Source organism: Sparus aurata, chromosome 1 (genome assembly GCF_900880675.1).
Source record: "Sparus aurata chromosome 1, fSpaAur1.1, whole genome shotgun sequence".
Classification (NCBI taxonomy): domain Eukaryota; kingdom Metazoa; phylum Chordata; class Actinopteri; order Spariformes; family Sparidae; genus Sparus; species Sparus aurata.
Genome location: NC_044187.1, coordinates 3,916,064 through 3,935,476, shown reverse-complemented (window position 1 = coordinate 3,935,476; position 19,413 = coordinate 3,916,064). Strand labels below are relative to the sequence as shown.

Genomic DNA, 19,413 nt, shown 5'->3' with positions numbered 1-19,413 from the left:
TTATTTCTTTGTCCTGATGGTCAAATTGAATTAATGAATTAATTACTAATGAGTCTGTTTAAAGCTGTTCTCCACAAATTCAGTCGCCACTTAAAGGCAATAAATAAATTGTTCCTCTTTAAAGGAGCAGTTCACCCATGAATGTAACCCCAAGTCCTCCTCCTGATGATATAAAGTCAGGTGAAGTGTCGTAGTCCACAAAACATTTCTGGAGCGTCACAGTAAAACAGAGTTGCAGCATTCTGCTAAACAACTGAAGCAACTGCAGACTTGAGGTTACATTTATGGGTGAACTGTTCCTTTAAATCTCAACACAGACTTTCAGTGATGGAAAAGATTTTTAGGTGCTGTTTCTATTTTATTTATTTTGAATCAGAAAAAAACAACATCATGAACAGCTTACAGAACAGAAGCTGATATTAATAAAAATATCAATGAAATATAATCAAACAAAATGAAAGTCACTGGTTATTTTGGTGGTGCTCTGCAGTCGGACTGAAAGCTTCTGTGTTCAGATCAGAGAGCAGAAATGTGACCTCCATCATTATCCGTCTGTCGGCCTCTCACACTGTCGTTGTCTGTCTTCACTGAGTTGTTGTCTGGTTGCTTATCCACTGAGTTCCTCTGTAACACAAACCAATAATCATCAAACATTCATACAACATATTTTAACACTTCAAATAACGTCTCTTTCTTCTGTTACCTGTCTGGCTGGTTCAGAATCATTCCAAGCTTTGTTGCTGAAACATAATGGAGGAGGTTTCTATTAAAACAGGCCTTTAAGAGCTTTGAACAACTCGTCATGTTAAAATATCGTCAGAGGACTTACTCGAAACCTCTACTGCCTCTGCTCATGTTAAAACTGACTTCAGAATCCTCGCGATGATCCTTCGTCTTCATGAACCTGAGAGATTAAACACACGTTTAAGTTTGAAGCTTTAACTTCCTTCATCCTGTCAGGAGTCACGTGTTGTGATGCTGATGTATAAACATTAAATATTGCCTACTTTGAATTATAAGTGATAAAAGATTTTGGTTAACTTGTTACAACAGTTAGTTTAAGATTCATCATTAGCGTCCATCTTTTGTTCAATTTCAAGGTCTCGTGAATATATAAAAATAACTTTCTATACCAATTTGTTAAATTTTATTCTAACAAATCTATTTTGGACAGTTATTCAGCAACAATTCAGGAAAATTTAGCACATAGCAGACAGGAAGTTTATGATTCTCCAAATGCATGACTCGATTTGAACTTTGGATTTTAAGGTCACGATTAGTTTTCTATTATTCATTTAAACATTTTGTTTTCAGCACAATCACATCTGGATCAGTAAAGATCAACACAATCATATTAACACAAAGATACAAATTTATTCAGACTTATGACCCGATAACTTGGACTAACTTACTGCAATTTTACATTTTTCAGAACCGAGTTTCTAAATGAAGAGAATGAAACTGTCACTCTCTGATTTGTCCACTTGGTGGCAGCAGTGAGAAGCTGTACACACAATACGGTTAATAATTCATATTAACTGATTAGTAACAAGCAGTGTTCTGTGAAGAAGAACCAGTCTGAGTCACGTTGTGTTCAGTCTCACCTGACGACAAAGACGACAGCCACTATCATTCCCACCATGCTCAGGGCCAACAGGACGCCCAGAGCGATGACCACAGCCTGGTTGGAGGCGGGGCTTTGAGGCTCCACCTCTAACCTGACCTCAAACTGAACACTGTTCCCGAAAACTTTGACAAGCTCCGCCCTCACAGCTTCTGATTGGCTCTGCAGCTTCCTGATGGATCATACACAAGAGGTCAGCTCCAGCTTTTTTACTAACGTGTGCTGAATTTCATTTTTATTTGTTTACTCTGTTTAGAAAAGTTACTATATGATTAAAGTACGGTGGCCCTGAATGGCAAACGACAGCAACACAACAACATTTACAAAAAAACAATCACAAAAACAAAAACACAACCACGAAAAGAAAAACACAACCACATTAACAAAAACACAGCATTAACTTCTACCGGAAAAGGTAGGTACCTTCTATGACACGGATCAATGCTGATTGGACGAGAGCACGTCCGTTTTTTTAACAGGTGTGAAGGGCCGCTTTACGCTACACCAGGGAGTTCACGGCTCGGATGTAAATATGGCTACCACCGAATAAATTATCAAGGATTATTTTGATGCAGGACATATGAGGTGATAGTTGATATGCTGTCAACCTTTCATAGCATAACAATGAGTGTTCGCACTTTGAAGACACGTTTGTACAATCATTACAAAACCTCCCTCTCAGCCCCATGTGGGGGTTGTGTATGTCTTTTTTGGCTTTTTCCTCAATTGTATGAATCTTGGACTACTTATGGAAAATAAGTTTCTTATTCCACATAAAAGTTGGGTGAAGTATCCTTAATCTTGTCCTCTGTTAAGGATTTTGACACATGATTACTCAAAAAGTATACAGTAAAAGTACTTCATATTATGCATGCAGGTAGTCTAGGAAGTACTAAGTCCAGCAGTATATGAATCTTAAACTACTAATGGAAACATTTTTTTTTCCTCATGTCTTCCTTTACTTTGAAATCCGTAAGCAAACCTTCGTGATACTTTTAGTTTATTACCGGGAATAATTGCTGTACAACTCTCGTATGTTTCATGGGTCTGATCGTGAGACTGCAGTCTGCAGTCTAGTAGATTCAAGCACTAGAAAAAAAACGTGGAGCTAATTTGACCAAGCAACCTCCTTGAACCGGCACCTTACCGTGGTGGAGGGGTTTGAGCAGCTGAATGATCCTAGGAGTTATGTAGTCTGGGACTTAATGTCCCTGGTATGGTCTCCCAAGGCAAACAGGTCGTAGGTGACGGGTCAGGCCAAGAGCGGTTCCAAAGCCCCTTATGAAAGAGTTAAGAACGAGGAAGCATATGTTGCCCTGAATGGCGTCACTGGGGCCCCACTGCAGTAATACAAACCCTGCTTCTCTTAAACGTGTCTTCAAAGTGTGAATGTTCATTGTTATGCTATGAAAGGTTGACAGCATATCAACTATCACCTCATATGTCCTGCATCAAAATAATCCTTGATAACTTCTTCAGTGGTAGTCATATTTACATCCGAGCCGTGAACTACCTGGTGTAGCATAAAGTGGCCCTTCCCACCTGTTAAAAGGACGTGCTACCGTAATAAAGTTAATTGTTATTATACAACACCTTTCACATGACTTACAGTAACAGTTTGATGTGTTTCTTCGGTGTTTTCTTTGGATAAATATTTTTTTTTCTTGTAGATGCTCATTCACACTTGAAATACTTAATTTAAATCAACAAGAAGAAGAAGGTCTGTTAATGTAAGCCAACTAATACGTAAATCTGTCTGGTTCACTCTGAATGTTGTCATTAAAAGTCAAACTCTTACGTTGTGACTTCTTCACCGGACACCACCGTCCCTCCATCCAAACAGATTAAGCTGACCAGACTCTTCACAGCTGTCCTCTGTGTCCTGGACTCAGAGGCTCCTCCGTTATCGTTGGACACCCCGACGACGTTCACGGTCCAGCCAAGAGCGTTAGTTAAAGAGCTGAGAGGAATAAATCAATTACAAATGATATAAACTGGAAACAAAACATCTCCAAAGAGTCTTTATGGTGAGCTGAACTTGTCTTACCTCTCCATGTCAGGGATCTTGTTCTCCACAGTGTTAGCCGGCTGGTTCAGGGAGATGACGACCACGTCGCTGCTGCTCACACTTCCCCCGACCGTCACCTGGAGGGAGAACAGACAGTGGTGAGTGCAGGAATTCGGAGCAGCGGAGATTCTTTTGGCACCAGATGAAATGTGCAGTAAGCAGGAGCCGCCATTTTGTTGTTGGCCATTTTAATTTCCATTTCTAATTAATACACGCTTATTTACTATGCAACTAATTCTATAAACTCACTAAAGACGTTATATTATCATGAGAAATTTGGAGCAGGGTGATGCATTTTTTTTATTCCGGGGAGAATCCAAAGAAACTAAATAAAAAGGAGCGTGATGTTCAGTCCCACCTCATGTCTCCAATTATCTTCCTGACTTTTTAAGAGATAAAGAGTATTTTTGTTGAATGCACATTAATGCATGGAGACTCTAAGAGGCAAGAAATACAAATAAATTATGATGTAGTTTTACCTTACATCTGTGAAAACAGGTTGAGCTCGATTAATTTTTAGAATATTTTTCTTCCATCTATGAAAACTGATTAAAGTTTTGGCCAATTGATTTTCTTGTTTGTTTGTGTTTTTATCTGAAAAATTTGCCTGGAGAAAAACATTTTTTTTGCCCGGATCAATTTTCCCAAGTAACATATAGTGTCTAAAGCACACAGAGTCATTTAACTCATTGGGAAGGGAACATAAAAAATGCCTTCAGTTCTGATAATAAAAAATCCCAGAATTAAAAAAAAAATATATGGAAAAAACAAAGAAAAAAAAAGTGATCCTGGCACTGATGAACAACTGGAATATCATTTTTTTTTATCTCAATTTTATCTGAGGTTTTGGTGTTTTGTTTTTGTTTAACATTACTGTCTTGTGCTTAAGATGCATCTTTATTGGTCCCCTGTAGGAGATCAGTAATTTAGTATAAGTCTCTGCTGGATGCTGATTTTTTTTTTCTTACCTTTCTAACAAACGTCCGTACATTCTTCTCCACTTACCTCCACCGTGGTCGTAGCCTGAAGTCCTTGGAGGTCGTTGGCGTGCACCTTCAACTCAACCTTCTGTCCAGCCAGCTCCACTGCTGACACCACAGACACCAGACCGGTGGACGGATCCACATCAAAATAAGTAGCATCTTCCAGACTGTAGACCAGGCGACCCTGGTCACCCACATCGGGGTCTGAAGCCTGGGGGAGGGGATGGATTTAGAATTAGACACATAGTATTATTAATCAATGAGTTTTGGTCAGTGTGTCAAGAGGGATGCCTTGTCCTCTCTACTTGTGCTGAGCAGGAGCAGCGTGCAGGATCGTCTTTCCTCAAAACTGATCGACCCAAAGTTAAATGGAGTCAGTTTGCTGAATTGATCCATCAGGTTTTGCTGATCCCAGACGCTTCGTAGCAGTATCACCTGTTTGGATGTTTCCACTTTGTCTCAAACCTTTGAGCTTTTGACAGTCATGGAAACGTTCCAGTGAGCGATCAGATAACACGCTCAGTGACACATTAACCACGTCGCTCACAGCTCAAACTGATCAGATAAATTACTCTTGTTAATCAGTGCTGCTCTCACACAACACAGAGGAGATGTTCTTATCCGTTTTATTACAGTTTGTGTTTATGGAAACAAGGAGGATGTTTTCAAACAAAAGTCAGCCGACAGCGGGTGGGCGTGTTTTTACCTTGACAGTGACGACGGGGGTTTTATACACAGCGATGCTGACGATGGAGGCCTCGTAAAGCGGTTTGGAAAACTGTGGAGGCTCGTTCACGTCCTCCACCTGAACCGTCACCTGAGGGAGAAGAAAAGACAAAATACTGAAATCACTGAAGGTGATGTTGACAGTCGGCTTTCCTGTGTACAGCTGCGATATTTTTTTCCTATATACCGTATTGACCCGAATATAGGACAAGGTATTTTTCGATGAAAATTATGTGAAAAAGTGGGGTCGTCTTATAATCGGGGTCCAACTGTTGACACATGCTGATAGTTGTCTGGGTCGCTATGCGACCGCAATGGCAGAGGGCGCCAGCTTATTGTAGAGACGTCACTGACACTGTGGCTGTGGTTATCTGTCAGTCACGGCGGAGAAGAAGTGACAGGAGATGAAAAATGGAGAGACGCAGTGATTTTACGAAGCAAAGTGGATCAAAAATGGGTCAAGTTAACAGACATCTGAGGCGGAGCTATGATGCTAATTTTGAGATAATGGTGGTCAATGAAGCGGTGGCGCCAAACAACTGTCAGCCAGCCAAGAAATATGGAGTTATGGAGTGTAACGTCCGAAGATAGCGGGTCCAAAAAGACCGTCTGAAAACGCTAACAGTAAGAGAAAAGCTTATCGTGGTCCTCTAAGCGGCCGCTTCCAAGAGATTGACAGGAGGGTATGTGAGTTTGTTACTGAGAAACACATTGTGGTTATCAGAGTCTTTTTCTGAAGATTAGTCTTGAAAAGAGGGGTTGTCTTATAATCAGGGTCATCCTATATTCGGGTCAATACGGTATATGTTGCCAAAGACAGTTACAGTTACTACGGTACTGTTGTTTGGTCATGTAACGTTGCTTTGTGGGACATTTCTCTTTTTTTGTTGAGTGAAGGAACTGTGTAATTATCATACTGTCAGAAATACTGCGCCTCTGATACTAAATCCAGAGTCGGAGAATTGGCTCAGGATCCCCACATCCAAACAGCAGTGTGAATGGGGCTAGTGACGAGTCAAGTTACAAATGGAAACTTAAACATAAAAATCACAGAAAATCTCATTCATAACTACGAATATTTGTAATGATCCCTGCAGAATAAACTCAACCATGTGTCACGAGAGTCGCTCAATCATTTCAGATGGGAGTGGTTAGATAAAATGTTCTCGTAGTGAGATTTAAGAGAAGAGGCTGGTGAGCACTGAGGATGGATGCAGACAGCTGGATCACGTTTGAAGACTTTACGTGTAGATTCATGGATGATGAAAACAACGATCAGCTGCTCGATTTAAAAACTTCACTGCGGCACTGATGTTTTTGACAGCTGGTTGTGTAGTTGATACAAACTGATCTACTGGCAGCTACCAGTGTGGTTTAGATGTGATGACCAGCAAAACAAGCAAGTGTTTCTGTAAGAACAAAACAATGTTCAGCTCATCGAAAGGTTAGCGTAGCTGCTACAGCATCAGTTACATCACAACTGAAAGAAGAGCAAAGAACGACACTAGAGACTTTTTTTCACTGGAAAACATGTTGTCACCAGTCTCTCCCAACTGACTTCAGCAAGAGTTTGATGGTAGAAGTTTGTGTTTTTCTAATAACAGACTAAAATAAGAGGATTACAGCTTCAATAGTCAAATATTCAGCTCATCATCGTGTTTATAGGACATCAAGTAAATCCTTTACCGTTGCAACAGCTGTCGTAGGAGGGGTCCTCGTGTCCACCGCCTCCACATCCAGGAAGTACCACTCCTTCTCTTCTTTGTCCAGCTCTGCTTTTGTCTTGATGGCTCCACTGGCGTCGATGGAGAAAAGGTCGGTTTGTTTTTTCAGCGTGTAGGAGACGTCGTAAAGGTCACTTCCTGAGGAGGCAAAGACCATCCCCACCGTCGTCCCCACAGTCTGGTGCTCAGGTATGCTGAAGTTGTAGGAGGAGCTCCCGAAGGCCACGCCCTCCACAAGACTGACGACCCTCAGATTGACCACGACACGGGCTGCAGGAAACATCCAGTTCATACAGGAAATACTACAACCACCATCCATAACTTTATATTGGAGGGAAATGTTTTAACAGAAAAAACAAACACAACTACCTGCTGCTTCCTGTCACACTGACCTGTGGAGCTCAGGGGAGGCTCGCCGTGGTCTTCAGCCATGGCTGTCAGCACCAGTGTGGTGTCCTCTTTGACATCAGCAAGGTCAGAGGTCAAGGTCACAGCCCCAGTCGTACTGTCTAAAGCCAAATATGGGGAATTTCGTGCAGTAAAACTGCATCAACAGAGGGAAAAAACATTTTTAAAAACGTTTTAAAAACTATTACAATTGAATTTGATCTGTAAGTTGGACTCAGGCTCTTTAAACCACATCACAGTCTGAACTGACCTGTAGGTAATGCGCGAGTTGTCCCCGGCGTCTTTGTCGGTGGCCTCCAGCGTCAGCAGCAGCTTCCCTTTCTCTGCGTCCTTCAGTAGGATGCTGCTGACGTAGCTGCTGGAGCTGAACTCAGGTTTGTTGTCATTGACGTCAGTGAGGCTCACTCTGATGGTGGTGATGTTCTGGTGAACAGGAGACATATGTGAGATAATGATGTTTGGACTGTGACTTCTGTTTGTATTATTTCATTACATTTACATACACATTTCATAATCACATTTCAATTATTAGTTCCTTTATGATGTTGGTTGAGCATGTTTTTGCCTGTTATGTTACTGGACTAATAATTACATAAAATTGAGACAGGTGAGATTCACAACAGTTTCAAACATTTTGTGCAGCTGCAGACGGACTTCTAATAACCTGGAAGAGGAGGATATCCTGTTGATAAGCAGGATTATCAAGGAAGGTGTGGTTATTCCAACATTAAGATATTAAACTTGCATTTGTCCAAGTGCTCTGGTGGGATAAGCTGACAGCATTACTCCTTGTGGGACCGGCAGATGAAGTCATTCATTGTGGATTTAAAAATGGACTCTGAACTGAACTCAGTGTCCCAGAATTTACCATTCTTCACACCTAGGTGCAAAATTCAGCTTAGAACTACTCTTGGTCAGGGTGACAGGCAAGCAGGCAATTGACTGGTAATATTGAACCGAGCTTAGATAGCATAGCACGGCTAAGCACAGCGCTTTTAACTCTGGTTGATGTAATGCATATGCGTTAAATTTATGTGTTTGTTCAATGTTTTGGTGTTATTGTGATCTCAGGTCAGGTGACTGGTGGTTTGCATTCCTAGACGTCAGTCGAATGATGCTTCACACAGACTCAAGGTCTTTGAATGTAACTAACCATCGTCTCTAACCTGGCATCACGTCACACACACACATCCTTGAGCATATCACACCCACATGTGATATCAGTGACCACCACTGTTTCTATGTTCTGCCAGACACACACACAGTTTTCATCTTTGTTTGAATAAAAGACTTTTGAACCTTCTTGCCGTCTTTTTAATATCGTAAAAGGCAGAATGTTGCCAACCTCTACACTGTCGAGAACTCCAAAAATCCTTCAACCATTACTAGCTGTTATGATAAATTTGGTTGTAGTTATCAAGTTAATTATCAGAGTTATAAAACTCCCTTTTAATGTTGCATAAACACTACTCAATTGTGCAATGCAAGGCTAAGTATATTGGTGCCCTGTGTGAGGCACCTGTATAATGGTGCCCCGTGTGAGGAATTGTACGGTTGACAATCATTTATAAATGTGCAATAGCTATTTCAGCATAATTTGTACAGTGCTAATTTTTGAGATTCACTTCTTGAACCCCTTGGCCAAAAGTCTTTATATTTAATCCACTACAGGATTAGACGTTGATTTGTACTTACAAACAACTGCAGTTTGATGAGAATTGATTTATCAATCAAATGTATAACCCATTTGATTAACCACAATCTTTTAGGTTGTTAGCTGCCACTTTGAGCCACTTACTATTACTGCTCTCAATTCAAGTTGAAAGCGCTCTGTAGAGATTGGAAGAATTTCAATTCAGCATTTGAATACCCTGTATTCAACGCATTGTGGTCAAGCTGTCACAATTTGATGACAATTTAATCATCATCATTAATTATCATTGATAGCCAAATTTAACCTAAAACTTCCTTTGATGTTGCATAAACACTACTTAATTGTGCCTCATGTAATGCTAGGCCAAACACTCCGTATTGAGCTGTAACATAAGTCAGTGTGGTGAAACTGTGCACAAAGTACACCCTTTGGGAAACAGGTGTTTTAACTCTTATTTTGGGGCAAAGACACTAAACATCATAATTGCTTTTAATAAGATTTGGCTGTTGATTCCATACATGCAGTTTTTTTTTATCCAGTTGACCATTTAAAGTTAATTGACACAAGGGTCTGGTCTTGCTAGCCCAAGATAACTACCCCGGGGTTGTTGCCCAAATGGCTGCCAAATGGTGAGAAAGGGCTTTGCTCTCACCTCTCTCTGTGGGGTGCCGTTGTCTGAGGCCTTCACAAACAGCTCATAAGTTTCCCTGCTCTCCCGATCCAGAGCTCCGACAGCAAGCAACGTCCCATCCTGCCACACATCACATGACTCAGAGCCAGAGTACCAACACAGTACAGGTTAAATATATTTGCACAATCCTCTCTAGCCTCACCTCTCTGAATCTGAAGAGTGGGTGAGGGGAGGAGAGGGAGAGGGTGACCTCTCCATTGGGGCCAAGGTCGGCGTCCGTGGGCACGATGGTGACAATGTCTCCTGGATTTTCCTCGGTGTAGTTGCCCTCGGAGATCTGTAGGGGGTCCGCGATAGTTGGGAACTGTGGGTTGTTGTCGTTGTAGTCCAGGACAGTGATGTTTAGCTGAGCTGTGGAACTCAGACCGTCTGTGGCCTGATCCACCGCCACCACCTGAGGACAGATGAAGAGGACAACACAGGATCAACTGAGTGAGGAGACATGATTTGATATGTTTCAGCTGCCTACAGTACCAGGATCTTATTACTGTCATTTCTGTTACAATAAAAAGTTATTTCAGTTTATTTTTTTTATTTTATTAAACTTTACAACACAAGCTAAGTATGTTAATTAAAACTCAAGACTTGTAAATATGAAAGTCCTCCTCCCATTGCTTCACATCTTCCACTCTGTCTTTTTGTAATGATAAAACTTATACCTCTAATACATAGTTGTCCTTTGTCTCTCTGTCCAGAGTAATGTCGTTCTTCAGTGTCACCACACCCTGTTTGTTGATGTCAAAGGTATCACTGGTGTAGATGAAGTCACCATCGGAGAATCCACCCTGAGGAAAAGATATGATTGTAGAGTGTTACACACATTTGCTGACTTCACTGTTCACCAAGTTAATAGCAGCAGGTATCACAAGCTCATCGAAAACAACATAAAGTATGATGTGAGAAATGACTCACAGTTTTATATAATCTAGAAACCTGATAATAACACAGCGGTGCCGAGGTCCAAACTGTAAGAGCGACATTAGCAATCGTATCATCTGTGTTTCCATCTGATACAAATCTGCCAAGTCTTTTCTTTATCTAATAAATTTAAATACAAGAGCAAATTAATGGATTTTAATGCATGCAAATCAATAATTAAGGCTGCAGTGAATGAAACCATTTGAGCTGTATTCTACATTACAGGGTTAATAGAATGACATTCATACTTCTCATTTCCTCTGATCGTGCAGCACAGAGATGGAACAAAACTTCAGTGAGTGACAGATCAGATTAAAGGCACCTGATGATGCTTTTGATAACTTGCAATGATGTGGACTCATCCACAATTCACTCAGCTACACACAATGAATGTGATCACACAGAACTAAGAACTAAATATTTTGCACTCACCTCGTCCCTATCAGTGACTTCCAGTGTCAGGATGGACGCACCGCTGGCCAGGTTCTCAAAGACGGCCACGTCATATTTTTCCTTACTGAACACAGGAGGGTTGTTGTTCACGTCCTTCACCTTCACCACCACAGAGCCGTTCCTGACCAGCGAGGGGGTCCCTGCATCAGAGGCCTGAACCATCAGGCTGTACATCTTCACCTCACTGTAGTCCAGAGGCTGGGCCAGCTGCAGAGTCCCACTGGAAGAGTCCAGCTCAAACACAGCAGGGTCTGATGAGGGATTCTGCTGGAGAATACTGTAAGAAACTCTCCCGTTTGCTCCTTCATCTGGGTCTACAGCTGATAGGGTGAGCAAGCTTTTACCCGCTGACTCTGTTTCCAACACTTCAACCTGATACTCAGCCACTGAGAACTCAGGGACGTTATCGTTGACGTCAGACACTTGGACGAGCAGGGAGGCTGTGGCCGACCTGGCTGGACGACCCTGATCTTCAGCCACCACCAGCAGGTTGTATTCTGCCTTGGTCTCCCTGTCAAGTGCAGCAGCCACACTCACCATCCCAGACACAGGATCAATATCAAACCTCCCCTCTCCTCCTCTCAGCAAGTATCTGATCTCCTTGTTGAAGCTGCTGTCTTTGTCTGTAGCTGGTACAACAGTAACATTGGATCCTACCTCTGAGTCCTCTGGGACTGATGTTGTGACAGAACTGGGGGCAAAAACAGGACTGTTATCATTGACATCAGTGACTTGAACCTCCACGACAGCACTGTCACTGTCGATGCCGTCAGAGATGGAAATGGTCACAGAGTAGTTGTGTGGGCCTTCGTCATAGTCGAGTTTCATGTTTGTGGTGAATTCACCGGTGGGGGAGATGGAGAACTTGTCAGAGTGTGTATCAACTCGAAGAGTCACAGGTTTCTCTTCAGGTATCACCTGGAAGTTAACCTGAAGACATGAAGATGAGGAGACGGATGTAAAAATAAATATCTTGAGTTATCCCACCTTCTCAACAATCATACCTAAATACAAATCGGTTTTGGATATCAGATGAACAAGTGTGGGTTAAATGGACATGACTGATCAAAGAAACTTACCCTAAGAACCACAACTTGTGGGTCCTGCTCCTCTGCTACGGTGCCATAGTAGACTCTTTGTAAAAACCGAGGTTTTGAGTCGCCAGAAGCACGAATGATCACCTGTGCTGCGGTAGAGCGGGATACAGTTCCACCTAGAGGAGAGATGGAGAAAAAATATCATAATGAATTTTAAGCATGATAACTCTTTTTCTAACTTCCATCTGTGGAGGTGGTTGAATGTGTTTAGGATGAGTCTCAGAATCCTAGTCCAGGGCTGGTAATTTTTTCAGGATGTTTCACACTCCACCAAGACCTCAGTATGCTTCAGATTAACCAGACTGTACAACATCTCATCTAACCATGTCTAAATTCTAAATATGTATACCCATTCCAAACGATTATACAGAGTCTTCTCATGGCTGCATCTGACTGCCTCCCAATCACTCTCAAAGATCCATATGTCTGTAGCCAGTCTTCACAGACGCGACGGGACGAGCCAGTCAGCCAGACATTCTCTCCTCCAACACTGTTTGACAGTAGCAGCCAACTCCTTTGAAACACACTGAGTCATTTTGACATCTCTTACCTCAAGACTTTTATATCTACGGACAAGATTGTAGACATCACTCTGTAACAAGATTTCAATTACTGCTGTGTGAAACTGTTCGACAAACAACCTGACCTTGCAATAAAATTTCAAAAAGCTCTACAGTGAGTATTTAAGATGTTAATCCTGTGTTTTATGTAACAAAGAGTACAAAACAAAGACAAAAGCTCTGGGCTCTTAATAGGCCAGTGTTTAAATTACACCGGGCAAGAAAATGGAAACCTAAAAAAACATGTTTGAAAGATGACATTAGTCATGAAAAGTTGGAGCTGATACAGTTTCGTGGGTGTGATAACAACTTTATGACCACAAAGAATCCAATAGAGCCAAGGGTGAAGTGCCCAACACATCTCTTCTGACTGAAATGCAGTTGTTGGACATTTCCGCCCACAGAGAGCAGGTTAATACAAGTACCCTGTGCCTTGTGTTTTCTACAGGGACTGAATAATCACTCGGAGCCAATCACATGATAAATAATCATGTGATTCAGTGCTACTTCTGGTTGTGCTGAATACTATGAGAAATACTGTTCAGACCTACCATCTGTGGCTGTTATGTAGAGAGGGAACTCCAAAATCTGGTTTTCAACCAGGGGAATTACTTTAGCCAGCGTGATCGTTCCAGTTTTGTCCTCGATGGAGAAGTAGCCGTCAGTGTTCCCAAAGTCGATTGAGTACGTGATCTGTCCATTTGCGCCATCGTCAACATCTTCTGCCTCAACCTTTGTGTGAAATTATACAAATCATACATGATAAAGTTGACAAGAAAAACAAAAACTATAAAAAAAAAAAAAAGGAAAATTACAAAAACTCTACCAACTAAAACTATAACAATGTGACACTTAAGGATGACTCAGTGGCAGCATGTCCTTGAATACTGTACTCAGCAGACATCTGGAAGACTGATCAGTGAAATATGTAAAGTGTTATATAATGAAGTGATTCGATTAGTTCGCTGAGTTGTAAAATAAGGAGGAGTTTCAGAACTAAGTCATCAGTATTCAAGGATGTAGCTGTATCTCCACCTTTATTTATTGCAAGGACAAAAGACAGGGACCTCAAACTTAACCTTGAGGAACTCCACCCCGCCTGTTACACTCATGGCCAGGTGTAAGGTTTCATGATTATTGTTGGCATATAGGGGGAGGGTAACGTAATATGATGAATATTAATCACTCACCTGGACCAGCAACATTCCCTCAGTTTGATTTGCAAACACCTTTCCCTCGTACTTGTTACTGGTGAAAACAGGACTGTTGTCATTCTCATCCAGAAGAGTCACATTGACTTCTGCTGTTGCAACATTGTTTGGTGGATTTGTCTCCTCTGCTTCGACCTTTTGATCAACAAAAGAACAGCATCTAACTTAAAATGTAAACATGCTCAGATACAACAATGTCCTGCAGCAGTAGTTGTTGCAATAGTCCTGCAACAACCAGAAAGTTCAGGGTTTATGTTCAATGTGAAATCTGGATCACCTGAAAAGTGAAGCTTGCAGTCGTCTCTCTGTCCAGAGCTGTGGAGTCCTTCACTCTGACTGTCCCATCGGAACTGATAGAGAAGGGAGCTGATTCTGGAAGGATCCGCAATGTTCCAACAAATCCTCCCTGGAGAAACAGGATCATGGCATAGATTACTGAATAATTATTAATAATCAATATCACAAGCTTATAGAAAACAACAAAGTATTATCTGAGAAATGAATCACAGTTTTATATATTATATAAAACTAATAATAATGCAGTGGTGCTGAGGTCAAAACTGTAAGAGCGACATGAGCTATCATATCAGCTGTGTTTCCATCTGACACAAATCGGCCACGTCTTTAAATTTATTGATAAATAAAATACCAGCACAAATTAATGGATTTTTATTGTATGCAAATCAATATTTAAGGTTGCAGTGATGAATGCTTTGGCTTGTGGATGGTAACCAGCAAAAATGAAACCATTTGAGCTGTATTCTACATTACAGGGTGAATAGAATTACATTCATACTTCTCATTTCCTCTGATTGTGCAGCACAGAGATGAGACAAAACTTCAGTGAACGATGGAGAAGATTAAAGACACCCGATGATGTTTTTGATAACTAAAAATGCTGTGGACTAATCCACAGTTCACTCAACTACACACAATGAATGTGATCACACAGAACTGAGAACTCAACACTCACCTCGTCCCTGTCAGTGACCTCCAGTGTCAGGATGGACGCACCGCTGGCCAGGTTCTCAAAGACGGCCACGTCATATTTTTCCTCACTGAACACAGGAGGGTTGTTGTTCACGTCCTTCACCTTCACCACCACAGAGCCGTTCCTGACCAGCGAGGGGGTCCCTGCATCAGAGGCCTGAACCATCAGGCTGTACATCTTCACCTCACTGTAGTCCAGAGGCTGGGCCAGCTGCAGAGTCCCACTGGAAGAGTCCAGCTCAAACACAGCAGGGTCTGATGAGGGACTCTGCTGGAGAATACTGTAAGAAACTCTCCCGTTTGCTCCTTCATCTGGGTCTACAGCTGAGAGGGTGAGCAAGCTTTTACCCACTGACTCTGTTTCCAACACTTCAACCTGATACTCAGCCGCTGAGAACTCTGGGACGTTATCGTTGACGTCAGACACTTGGACCAGCAGGGAGGCTGTGGCCGACTTGGCTGGACGACCCTGATCTTCAGCCACCACCAGCAGGTTGTATTCTGCCTTGGTCTCCCTGTCAAGTGCAGCAGCCACACTCACCATCCCAGACACAGGATCAATATCGAACCTCCCCTCTCCTCCTCTCAGCAAGTATCTGATCTCCTTGTTGAAGCTGCTGTCTTTGTCTGTAGCTGGTACAACAGTAACATTGGAACCGACCTCCGAGTCCTCTGGGACTGATGTTGTGACAGAACTAGGGGCAAAAACAGGATTGTTGTCGTTGACGTCAGTGACTTGAACCTCCACGACAGCACTGTCACTGTCAACGCCGTCAGAGATGGAAATGGTCACAGAGTAGTTGTGTGGGCCTTCGTCATAGTCGAGTTTCACGTTTGTGGTGAATTCACCGGTGGGGGAGATGGAGAACTTGTCAGAGTGTGTATCAACTCGAAGAGTCACAGGTTTCTCTTCAGGTATCGCCTGGAAGTTAACCTGAAGACATGAAGATGAGGAGACGGATGTAAAAATGAATATCCTGAGTTTTCCCACCTTCTCAACAATCACACCGAAATGCAAATCAGTTTTGGATATCACATGAACAGGTGTGGGTTAAGTGGACATGGCTGATCAAATAAACTTACCCTAAGAATCACAACTTGTGGGTCCTGCTCCTCTGCTACGGTGCCATAGTAGACTCTTTGTAAAAACTGAGGTTTTGAGTCGCCAGGAGCACGAATGATCACCTGTGCTGCGGTAGAGCGGGATACAGTTCCACCTAGAGGAGAGATGGAAAAAAAATATCGTAATAAATCTTAATTTTGAGCATGATGACTCTTCTTCAAACTTCCATCTGTGCAGGTGTCAGAATCTTAGTCCAGGGCTGGTAATTTTTTCAGGATTTTTCACACTCCAACAAGACCTCAGTTTGCTTCAAATTACCCAGACTGTACAACATCTCATCTAACCTCGTATAAAATCTAAATATCTACATCCGTTCCAAACGATTATACAGAGTCTCCTTATGGCTGCATCTGACTGCCTCCCAATCACTCTCAAAGATCCATCGGTCTGTAGCCGGTCTTCATAGACGCGACAGGATGAGCCTTACAAATGGAAAATATGATGCATTCTTTCACACAGTCTCTTCTCCTACGCGGTTTGACAGTACGATGTACGTACCTCAAGATGTTTATATACACAGACAAGATTGTAGACATCACTCCAGAACAAGATTTCAAAAAACCTGACCTTGAAATAAAATAATTTAAAAAAAGGTCTACAGTGAGTATAAGATGTTAATGCCGTGTTTTATGTAACAAAGAGTACAAAACAAAGACAAAAGCTGTGGGCACTTAATTGTCCAGTCAGTGTTTAAATCACACCAAGCCAGGAAATGGAAACCATAAAGGCATGTTGTAAAGATGACATTAGTCATGAAAAGTTGGAGCTGATACAGTTTCGTGGGTGTGGTAACAACTTTATAACCACAAAGAATTCAATAGTGCCAAAGGTGAAGTGCCCAATGTATCCCTTCTGGCTGCGATGCAGTTGTTGGACTTTTCAGCCTACAGAGAGCATTTTAATCCAAGTATCCTGTGCCTTGTGCTATCTACAGGGACTAAATAATCACTCTGAGCCATTCACCTGATAAATAATCATTTATATGGCTTAAGAAGTGTGATTCGGTGCTACTTCTGGTAGTGCTGAATACTATGTGCTATACTGTTCAGACCTACCATCTCTGGCTGTTATGTAGAGAGGGAACTCCAAAATCCTGTTTACAACCAGGGGAATTACTTTAGCCAGCGTGACTGTTCCAGTTTTGTCCTCGATGGAGAAGTAGCCGTCAGTGTTCCCAAAGTCGATTGAGTACGTGATCTGTCCATTTGCGCCATCGTCTACATCTTCTGCCTCAACCTATGTGTGAAATTATACAAATCATACACGTTAAAGTTGACAAGAAAAACAAAAAAAAATTAAAAGAAACCTAAAACTATAACGACGTTACACTAAAGAATGAATCAGTGGCAGGATTTCATTTAGTACAGCAGACATCTGGAAGACTGATGAATGAAATACGTGAAGTGTTATATAATGAAGTGATTCATTAAGTTCGCTGAGTTGTAAAAATTAGGATTAGTTATAGAGCTGAGTCATCAGCGTACAAGGATGTACCTGCACATTTATTAATTGCAAGGACAAAAGAAGGGGACCTCAAACTGAACCTTGAGGAACTCCACCCCGCCTGTTACGCTCATGGCCAGGTGTAAGGTTTCCTGATTATTGTTGGGATATAGGGGGAGGGTAAAGTAATATGATGAATATTAATCACTCACCTGGACCAGCAACATTCCCTCAGTTTGATTTGCAAACACCTTTCCCTCGTACTTGTTACTGGTGAAAACAGGACTGTTGTCGTTCTCATCCAGAAGAGTCACACTGACTTCTGCTGTTGCAATGTTGTTTGGTGGATTCGTCTCCGCTGCTTCAATCTTTTAATCAACAAAAGAACAGCATCTAACTTAAAATGTAAACATGCTCAGATTCAACAATGTCCTGCAGCAGTAGTTGTTGCAATAGTCCTGCAACAACCAGAAAGTTCAGGGTTTATGTTCAATGGGAAATCTGGATCACCTGAAAAGTGAAGCTTGTAGTCGTCTCTCTGTCCAGAGCTGTGGAGTCCTTAACTGTGACCGTCCCATCAGAACCGATAGAGAAGGGAGCTGATTCTGGAAGGATCCGCAATGTTCCCACAAATCCTCCCTAGAGAAACAGGATCATGGAAAAGATTATTGAATAATTATTATCAATCAATATCCAAGTGTGGTTTTCAGTAAAAATGTACCTGGTCCAGGTCGGTGACGACGGCTTTGAACACGACAGTGTCAACAAGAGAATTCTCCAGAAGAGAAACAGAATAGTTGGACCAGTCAAACTTTGGAGCGTTATCATTCACATCCTCGATGGTGACAGACACCACAGCGTTAGCCGTCTTCAAGCTGTCGTCTGTCTGAGCCGCCTGCAGACAGAATAATACAGATAATCATTAAAGGGACAACACGTAAAGTTGTTTTACTGTGAAGCTCCAGAAACACTTTGGACTATGAAACTTCACATGACTTTCTATCAGCATGGATGGAGGAGATGATGACTGAATTTTTTATTTTGAAAAGTTCAACTTATATTATTCTTTTGTTTTTGAGCCAATAATCATTCTAGCTAGCAACTAATGTAGGACCTAAGCAGAGGCATTTAGGGCACATGCAAACCAACGGGGCTCAGACACAGAGGAGAAGAACATCGACTGCCTACATTAAATACTGCTCTGTTTTATTTGAAAATATGTTAAACAATATTTAATGTCCATGTTTATATTTTCACTTTTTAAAATGTACACATAAACGTTACTTTCCCTACAAATACATGAGCCTCTGTCTGATTGTGCTACAAGCCTCACATGTCACTTGTTTCACACTTTTGTTCAAATACTAGGATGTTATTAACAAATATTGTTGTTACCTCGATGTTGACAGAGATCACACTGCTGCTCAACTCTTCTCTGTCTATTGGAGTCTGCACAGACAAAACTCCACTGCTAGAGTCAATCTGGAAGTTACTCTGATACTTTGCTGGAGACACTAGACAAACAAAGACGAGGTTAAATACGGAGAGTCTCTTCACAGAATGTACTGTTTCGCCTGTCTGAGCTGAATTTGCAGCTTTATTTTCCTGTTGTATTTACCTTCACTGATGCTATAAATCAGAGCCACGTTGATCCCGATGTCTCCATCCTGAGCTTTTATTGCATCTGGCTCAATGGTCGGGAAAGGTCCATCCTAAAATATGTAATGCACAAGTGGTTAA

At 41.7% G+C, this 19,413-nt stretch overlaps 1 protein-coding gene across 1 annotated transcript in view; it reads right to left on the bottom strand.

The window, feature by feature from the left end:
* Positions 1 to 516: 516 nt before the first annotated feature.
* LOC115586875 (cadherin-23-like) overlaps positions 517 to 19,413 on the bottom strand; it is a 58,157-nt gene continuing 39,260 nt past the window's right edge. Inside the window, exons 10-35 of the mRNA XM_030426308.1 lie at positions 19,069 to 19,187; positions 18,395 to 18,568; positions 18,184 to 18,312; positions 17,886 to 18,041; positions 17,286 to 17,466; positions 16,191 to 16,324; positions 15,091 to 16,041; positions 14,395 to 14,523; positions 14,097 to 14,252; positions 13,458 to 13,638; positions 12,329 to 12,462; positions 11,229 to 12,179; positions 10,538 to 10,663; positions 10,021 to 10,272; positions 9,840 to 9,938; positions 7,784 to 7,956; positions 7,518 to 7,669; positions 7,088 to 7,395; positions 5,382 to 5,492; positions 4,698 to 4,886; positions 3,672 to 3,769; positions 3,423 to 3,584; positions 1,605 to 1,796; positions 830 to 904; positions 704 to 740; positions 517 to 624 (exon numbers count right to left, since the gene is read on the bottom strand). Of these exons, the coding sequence (XP_030282168.1) occupies positions 517 to 624; positions 704 to 740; positions 830 to 904; positions 1,605 to 1,796; positions 3,423 to 3,584; positions 3,672 to 3,769; positions 4,698 to 4,886; positions 5,382 to 5,492; positions 7,088 to 7,395; positions 7,518 to 7,669; positions 7,784 to 7,956; positions 9,840 to 9,938; positions 10,021 to 10,272; positions 10,538 to 10,663; positions 11,229 to 12,179; positions 12,329 to 12,462; positions 13,458 to 13,638; positions 14,097 to 14,252; positions 14,395 to 14,523; positions 15,091 to 16,041; positions 16,191 to 16,324; positions 17,286 to 17,466; positions 17,886 to 18,041; positions 18,184 to 18,312; positions 18,395 to 18,568; positions 19,069 to 19,187 (5,477 nt within the window). The remainder of the gene's footprint in view (positions 625 to 703; positions 741 to 829; positions 905 to 1,604; positions 1,797 to 3,422; positions 3,585 to 3,671; positions 3,770 to 4,697; positions 4,887 to 5,381; positions 5,493 to 7,087; positions 7,396 to 7,517; positions 7,670 to 7,783; positions 7,957 to 9,839; positions 9,939 to 10,020; positions 10,273 to 10,537; positions 10,664 to 11,228; positions 12,180 to 12,328; positions 12,463 to 13,457; positions 13,639 to 14,096; positions 14,253 to 14,394; positions 14,524 to 15,090; positions 16,042 to 16,190; positions 16,325 to 17,285; positions 17,467 to 17,885; positions 18,042 to 18,183; positions 18,313 to 18,394; positions 18,569 to 19,068; positions 19,188 to 19,413) is intronic.